At 42.5% G+C, this 8006-nt stretch overlaps 1 protein-coding gene across 3 annotated transcripts in view; it reads left to right on the forward strand.

Moving 5' to 3' along the window:
- Positions 1-8006, forward strand: part of magi3a (membrane associated guanylate kinase, WW and PDZ domain containing 3a) — a 127530-nt gene that overhangs the window by 72628 nt on the left and 46896 nt on the right. For all 3 annotated transcript variants that reach the window (XM_047806930.1, XM_047806929.1, XM_027144516.2), the window contains exons 2-3: positions 1463-1579; positions 7594-7713. In XM_047806930.1, the coding sequence (XP_047662886.1) occupies positions 1463-1579; positions 7594-7713 (237 nt within the window). The remainder of the gene's footprint in view (positions 1-1462; positions 1580-7593; positions 7714-8006) is intronic.

Raw genomic sequence — 8006 nt, forward strand, 5'->3', positions numbered from 1 at the left:
ATAATGACTTGCAGGTGTGTGGTGGCCAAACAGAGTGATGCAATAGTAAGAGGAGACGCGAGGATATTGGCTTCACTCTTCCTTTCTTCTTCTTCCTCCCTGGAGATCTAAGTGAAAGAGAGAGGAAAAATAAAATCATCGAGATGACAGAATGGAGCAGCGCTCTCTAGCGAGCTAGGTCATTTCAGCAGAGTCCAGCACAGCAGAAGCCTACATGACATTAGCTTGAGAGGCGTCCGTAACGCTGGGGCAGCTGAGGCAACACCAATGACACCAGTACACTAGAGATATAACCAAATATAAATATGCTAATCAGAATCACTGTATAATTTTTTTTTTCTAGACAAATACATAAACCAATAGGAGGCCTTTTGCTTGTTTTGTTTTTAAAGCTCCCCAGGAAGGTTTAACAATTGGAATTTAGACTGTCATCTTATATTTTTCCCTTATACAGTAAATACAGTTTCCAGGGTCAAATCAGTAGGGATCTGTTTTAGGCCACGCCCACTTCAGAATTTAATTAGATTTTAGACACACGTTGAGACAATACCGGTACAAGACACACAAATAAAAATGAGAGTCCAGCGTGATCATCACTGGTGTCATAAACACACAGGTCCGATTCCGTCGTCTTGCCTCCTTTATCACGTGTAAGGTAACTAACCTCCAAAGCACGGATTAAATAACCTTTCTCTTCGACTCGAGTTCCACAGAGAACAAACACAGGTTGAGCCCGAGCCTTGTGAGCCATGCGAGCCTCGTTAGCCATGTTCCACATTAATAAGAGTAATTAATGCTTTAAAATGAAACCCAGAACACCGTGTGTCTTAAGTAATTGTAAGAGTACATTAGTATGCATCTCAGCTACCCAATGAAACAAGACTAATCAGGAACCCAGTAGGTCATCCTTTTAATCCCCTCCTGGGGAAGGAGGGGGGAGCTACTCACATTGGAAAGTGATTTGTTTTGATTGCATTGCTTTCGGAACGAGGTGGGCGACACCACGGCAGCGCGCTTCGTTTTTATGCGGATGCAGGTCGGGTCAATTTATAAGTTCCTCCTGTCTTTCTGCACCTAGTAAAAATAATAAATAAACTTCAGCTCTCCTTGTCTCGGGCATCTTTCCCAGAATGCTTTGCACAGCCTCCTCATCAGCCAGCTAAACCCTCGGCAATAGCGATAAAGATCTACATTGTTTCAGGCTGTTCAGCGAGATGCTCGGTATAGACAAGAGGACCGTGATTAGTGGGACATATGTCCTTCCTTTAGGGTTTGGAGTCATCAGCCAATCAGATAGGATCGGGAGAGGTTCTGTCTGATTTCTAATAGCAGCAGAAGCACTCCGCCTTACTATGTTTGTTTATGATTTATTACGGCGTTTCAGGTGCCTTCTGTGGTCAACCGAACAGTTTTGTCCATGATATGATGGCTTACACGCATTCTGTCTTCGTTTTCTCTGCAGGTAAAGTCTTAAACACGGATCTGCGCCACTACCTTAGCCTTCAGTTCCAGAAAGGCTCATTGGACCACAAGCTCCAGCAAGTGATACGAGACAACCTGTACCTCCGTACCATCCCCTGTGAGTACACAAACACAACAATCCATATCTATCCATCCCATACTGCCGTCCGTCCGTCCGTCCGTCCGTCCGTCCGCCTCCAAAATCCTGTTTTCCAGTAGAATTTTTTGCATCTGGTAATGCGCTTTAAAGTGTTTCAGGATGGAGTTTTCCTTTAAAGCCCAACCTCTCTGAAGCGGTTTAACTCCCTGGTGTATAAAACGTTCCCCTTACGCCGCAGTACAGAAGCGTAAATCTTTGCAGCGTCTCTCGCATGCTGCTAGGCATCTTTAATCCGCAGCCTTGCTGCCTGTCCAAAAGCAGCTCCTGGGGAAGGAGATTGATGCCATTGCCTCTACACTTCACCTCCTTTTTTTTTTTTTTTTTTTTTTTACACACACTAGTTCACTCACTACTTTTTCTTAGTGTCTGTCTGGCCAAGACGTACTTGGTTTCATTTCTCATTCGCAGGACGTTTCCGTTTTTGCCGTGGCTTCACACCGCGAAAAGACAGATCTCTTTTTTTCCACTCGAGCTCCACATTAAAATCACTGCCAGATGACGAATAGAGTTTGTAAGATTGTTCAATTTGTACGTTCACTTCTGCTTCTTATTTTCTCTACTGCTTAACCTTCACACCTTCAGCTACATTTGTGTATGTTTTGTGCAGATAATCACTTTGGATTAGATTGTGGTTTTCTCTACGCTTTTTTTTTCCTGCTTGTGATTTCCACATATGGGCTGTACAGTTTACCATTAATCAATGTTTTCTTTTCTTCCTTTCATTAACTTTTTCAGTGGAACACTTTACACTCTATCACCACTTATGACACGGACTCAGGGCCATAATTAGTTCTCATTAAATTCATATGCACTTGTTGGGTTTGATTTTAGATTAACTGTTGCTCATGACTCGGTGTCAGAAAGCCTGTTTTACTTCTTTTACCCCCCCCCCCCCACCACCACCACCACCTGCTTTGTTCTCCAGAGAGTCTCTACGCCGAGCACGTCGGCCCTTAGCGGCGGGTTTTCCCTAAACCTCGCAAACAAGACACCTAAAGCACCTAATCCCAGATTAGTTCTGTGCTTTACTTTTTCCTCTTTTTTTGTTGAGGCGGCTCACAGTGAACTCCCGAGTCCTGTCACGCACGATTCAATCACAGCAAACCGACTGAAGGAAAACATCCTCGATCGTTGTCTAGATGCACAACGCCTGATCATCTCCTATCAGCATATTCTTACCCTTACTCAGGTCTGCCTAGAGTTGTTTATAAGCCTGGCCCTCTAATATTTTATACAAACAATCTCTGGTAATAACAATTTCTAGTCAGAAACAACCTGCACACAGATGTTAGAAGGCTAGCCGGTTGCTAACACTACTCTGCTTTGTTTACTGACTAGCTTGTTGCTAAAGCTACACACTTCAGTCCTCAGTTGATGTGTTTCAGTTTCAGATTGTTATATAAATGTGTGAAATTCACTGTAGTTGAACAGCACCAGTTGCCACTCAGGAAGGAAATAAAAAAAAGACTGGTTCAATCCACCACAGCACAAGTCTACGTATAGATTAGTGACAGTGTCTGCTGAACTGAATTGAATTGTTATTGTTACTTGCTCTCTGTACGGGCTGAATGCTGCTCCTCAATGCCACGTGCACGCCGCTTTATTCTGAATCAATCACAGATGACTCAGCTTTTCAATTCGACACGTCCTTCCATCTGACTCGCCGTTGCATCATACGTAACATCAGTTCTCTTACAAGCTGTTGCTTGTGTGTGTTTACAAGAAAGTCCCTTTTAACGGCATAAACGAGGGATAAGTCAGCGCTTCCGTAACCGCTTCCTGCCCAAACGTTCTAGGAGGTGTGTAATAATTGTTAAGCTCGTAGTGTTGACCTAAAGATATAAAGCATCTGGATGTTCATTTTAGGACGTACCCCAAAACGAAGCCTCGTATTGAACCCACACACGGTGTAGAAGGTGTGCTACTGGACTTTTGATCGAGGTACTGGATGCATGATAAAACCAGGTTCATCTTTAGTAACAAGGGATGCAGCGGATTAATGCGTTCGAGTCAAGAAGGGAAGTTGTCATTAGGACGTCAGGTGCGTTCACGTCAGTCGATTTGCTCAGAGCAAGATGTAGGTGTACCTTCTCATAAAAACCTAGGTTTTTTTTTTTTTTTTTTTTTAAATATGGCATTAAATAGAGGTTGCATCCATTTGATCCGCAATTTTTTATTTTTTTATTAATTTATTAATTTATTTTAAACCAACATGCCCTAACTAGAAAACTCAGAGTTTGATAATAATTAAAAAAAAAAAAAAAAAAAGTAATACATTTGGAAGAATTTTTTTCCACACAGGTGGCTATTTATTTATTTATTTGTTTGTTTGTTTGCTTTTTTTTATGATTTGTGTTCTCTCCTTCTTTCATTTCTTCTTCTTCTACTTTTGGCCCCAGTGAATCATATGTTTTCACCTAACTCTATTCTCGGCAACTTCTACTTCTCGCATTTCTCCTCTTTTTTTATTCGTTAATCACTAACAAGACATTGGGGGGTTGTTAGATTTCTCAGATATCTCGATCTGTTCAGTCGAGACCTCGGCGGATCGGAAGCCGCCGTTCGCTCGTCGTGAATCTTCCAGAACGACCTGAAGTGACCACACTAACAACCTCTCACGAGGCCTCTCCTGTCCAAGCCTTTTCTAGTTCACTACTTCGCCCTCACTCGCCGCTCCATCATCACACCTCTGCAGCAGAAGTGTTACATGAAGTGTGTCCCCTCTCCTTGCAGACAGCAGGTCAGTGAAGTCATTAAAGTCTCAGGAAAGGAAGCGAGAAGACGGATCAGGTGCCTGACGCGTTCCCATTCGGCACATAATCCTGGCCGCTCCGGCCATCCTCGCTCTCGCTCTCGCTCTCCCAGAGGCATTAATATCCTTTATAGCATGGCGGTAATCTCCCTCCGTCTCATCTATTGATAAAAAAGAAGGATGACAGAAAGGTGGAAGCGGGGGGCTACGATGCCCAGGTGTTTAATCTTTGACAATTGCTTTTTTTTTTTTTTTTTTTTTTTTTGGTATTTATTTATTTATTTTCTTCAGAAGGTTTAAGGTCCTCCCTTTTAAGCTTTCGCCTTAATCGGTGTAATGAGGTGTCGGTTAAACTCGGCACTCCTTTGATGCCACAAATGAAATGTTAGAACTCGAGGTTAAAAAATAATAGTCCCTCGTATACAAGCGCTGAATAACAAGGTGTCGAAACCTTTGTCACGCAAGCCTCCGGGGCCGCATCACAACCCAAGGTTTGCATCTCCTTTACCGTCCAGACAGATCCTTCACGTCTCGAAAGGTTTTTCGTTACAGCCAGTTTAGGATGAAAAATAAAATGCTTTACTGGAGACATACGGACACACGGACATACTGACCCCTGGGAAAGCAGGTCCAATGAAATGAAATCAGGGGTTGGACCCGTATCAGTAGAGACTGAAGGCACACTTTCTATACTCGCATGCAAAGGTTTTTGTCATTCAGTAAAAATTCTTCCCAATTCAGGAGGCGCTCCGAACACCGCTCCGACTCCTCTTCTGTTTACAAGCACTGTTTAAAGTAATGCGAACCGTGTGAATGCAAGCGGTGGCGTTTAGTCTCAACGTCAGCTGTTCCACCCATCACTTACACCGGGAGTCTGATATCAAGCACCAGGCGCTGATGAATGAAGGACGCCTCAGCCACAATGAATGAAACAAACGAGTCAGTGGGCAGTGTGAAGGAAATGAATGAGTCACGGGAAATGTGAATTAAAACCCTTGGCATGCACAATAATTAAAGATTACAGCTCCGCTCCGTTTGACGTTAAGTGTTTTCGAAGGAATTTTACCGGACACGCCTTAACGCCTGTACGTTCACGCTAACAAGTGACGAGGCGTTGTGCCGCTTGAAGATTCTCGAAAGGCGTGCACCGCCTCGTGATTATTGTTACCTAATATAAACCATTGTAAAAAAAATAAATGAAATAAATGACATCATTTATTTTTATATTATTTACTGTCCGGTGTCATGCAAATGAGGATGAGGTTCCCTTCTGAGTCTGGTTGCTCTCAAGGTTTCTTCATCATATCATCTCAGGGCATTTTTCCTTGCCACCATCACCTCAGGCTTGTCATTAGGGATAAAGGTTAATGTAGAAAAACAAACAAACGATAAAGCTGTCAATTTGTTAAAAAACACTTTACAAATAAATTGAATTGATATCATTATTATTGTTATTATTATTGTTATTATTATTATTATTATTATCTAGTGCATGAATTTTTGAGGAAAACTAACGGTTTAACTGTATATTATATTAATATAAACCAGGGAAAATAAACCGTTTTCTCTGTCGCTGGTAAATGATGTCATACGCAGGTAACAAAACGCCGCTAGCTTTAGCCGTTTACGATGTATGTGGAAAATTAAACCACACAATGCATGGGCTGATTTTAAACCATATTTGTAAGATGTCTTGTCCACCGGAATGTTATCGGGTTTAATAATTCTTCAGTCTTTATAATAATTACCATCGTAAACATAGTCTGCAGTTGTAAAATGACTGATTCTGCATGACCGATTCGCTAGACAGAAAAGCTTCTGTCGATGAAATCACGAGTCTCCGTCACCGGTGCAGGGACGACGAGCGTGTCGTGACAGCATGGGAATGAAATACACCCCCCGTCCTTCAGGATGACCTGTAGGCTTTTGACTCGAAAAAGAAGACAAATAGCTAAATAAATGATGATAAACCATTTCTTTCTCTAGTCCACAATATCTATTGAAAATCCTTGCCTCGGTTTCTAGTGTGTTCACCTTTCTATAGTCTGGAAGCTGAGCTCAGAAAACCGACATGTCTGAATTTCCTCTGTGTGTACGGTACATTAACGTGACCTTTGGACTCACGTACACAAGTGTGTTTGAATTGTTATTGAGGTGGTAACCTGATTGGGTGGGGGGGCTTTTTACATCGCTTTCACATGACAACATTAACACCATGGGTGTCCGTTCATCCGTCATTATGTGCGTGTGTTTTACCTGAGCTGAGACTCGAACCTGCGACGCTGGAACTTTAAACAGACCCGTTACCTCTGCACTATTGTACCAGGTGTTGCCTACATTATATATTATATTTATACTGTAGGTTCCATATTCGTCTTATCTCTTAACAAATCTTTGTTTTTTTTAATGCAGTATTTCCCCTCACGTTGCTCACATTTTTTTTTTTCCTGTTTTAATCATTAAACAGGCAAAAATCACTTCATAGCAGAGCAGGAATTTGGACGTGTTTAACCATTAACACGCGCGTTAAGATGAGATTGTAGTAGTAACCTGGGAAAACGGCGAGGAAGCACAAAACAATCCCGTAACACTGTTTGTTCAGCACCCTTTCGAATCCTAATCGTATTTAATGTTCAAATAACGTCGTTTTCTGACCTGTAAGGTGTAAGGCTTTGCAAAAGTATTCACCCCCTTCAACATTTGCTCACGCTGACTAGAAACGAAACGGACTTATTTAAGCGTTCGTTAACGTTTAAGGCTTGAACGTGAAAGTGTTTTTATTGTCGTACCGAGGTCAAGAGCCTCCTGGGATATTTCTCTCTTATCAGCTGTGCACATGTGCAGCCTGGTTCTTGAATCCAGTTATCAGTTAAATAGTGTTGCTTTGTTTTAAACAACACTGACATCTGGGGGAAGAGGAACTCCGGGAAAAGCTGATGTGTATCCAGAGATTTGGGACACGATGCAGGCTGTAAACTCAGCAGGAAAGATGAAGGGAGAGAGATCGAAAGATCTTGTGTAGCTTTTATGTCTTGCAAAAATACATAAGCCAAGACACGTTTTTTTTTTAAAGTTGATTAAAGTTCAATCGAGTTCTTCTCTGCTCAGTGGGCTGCATCTGAGAGGCATGTTTATTACACTTTTAGTCAAACGTAACCCAAACTAAAAGACAGAACCCTCTATCTGACCTTTTGTCCTGTGTCCGTTTTTCCCTCGGCAGGTACGACGAGACAGCCTCGAGAGGGGGAGGTTCCCGGCGTGGACTACAACTTCATCAGCGTGGAGGAGTTCCGTGTTCTGGAGGAAAGCGGGCTGCTGCTGGAGAGTGGAACCTACGATGGTGCGTAAGTGTGTGTGGGAACGTAGCAGGGCCAAAGTTCAGTGATGTGGGCCGAGTTGCTGCCTGCTGAACACCGACGCTTGCACAACTCGGTCCGTCTTCTGTGCATCCCGAGATCTCGACCTCGCCGTCGTGAATCCTGTGTACTAATCACTCCTAGCAGTAACCAAAGTTTGCTTGTTTTTTTGTTTTTACTGTTTTTTTTTTCTTAACCTCTGTCTAGTCTGTGTGTGTGTGTGTATATAATCTGTGTGTGGGGGTGTGTGTGTGTGTGTGTGTGTGTGTATACTGTA

This window comes from Tachysurus fulvidraco, chromosome 23 (assembly GCF_022655615.1).
Source record: "Tachysurus fulvidraco isolate hzauxx_2018 chromosome 23, HZAU_PFXX_2.0, whole genome shotgun sequence".
Taxonomy (NCBI): Eukaryota; Metazoa; Chordata; class Actinopteri; order Siluriformes; family Bagridae; genus Tachysurus; species Tachysurus fulvidraco.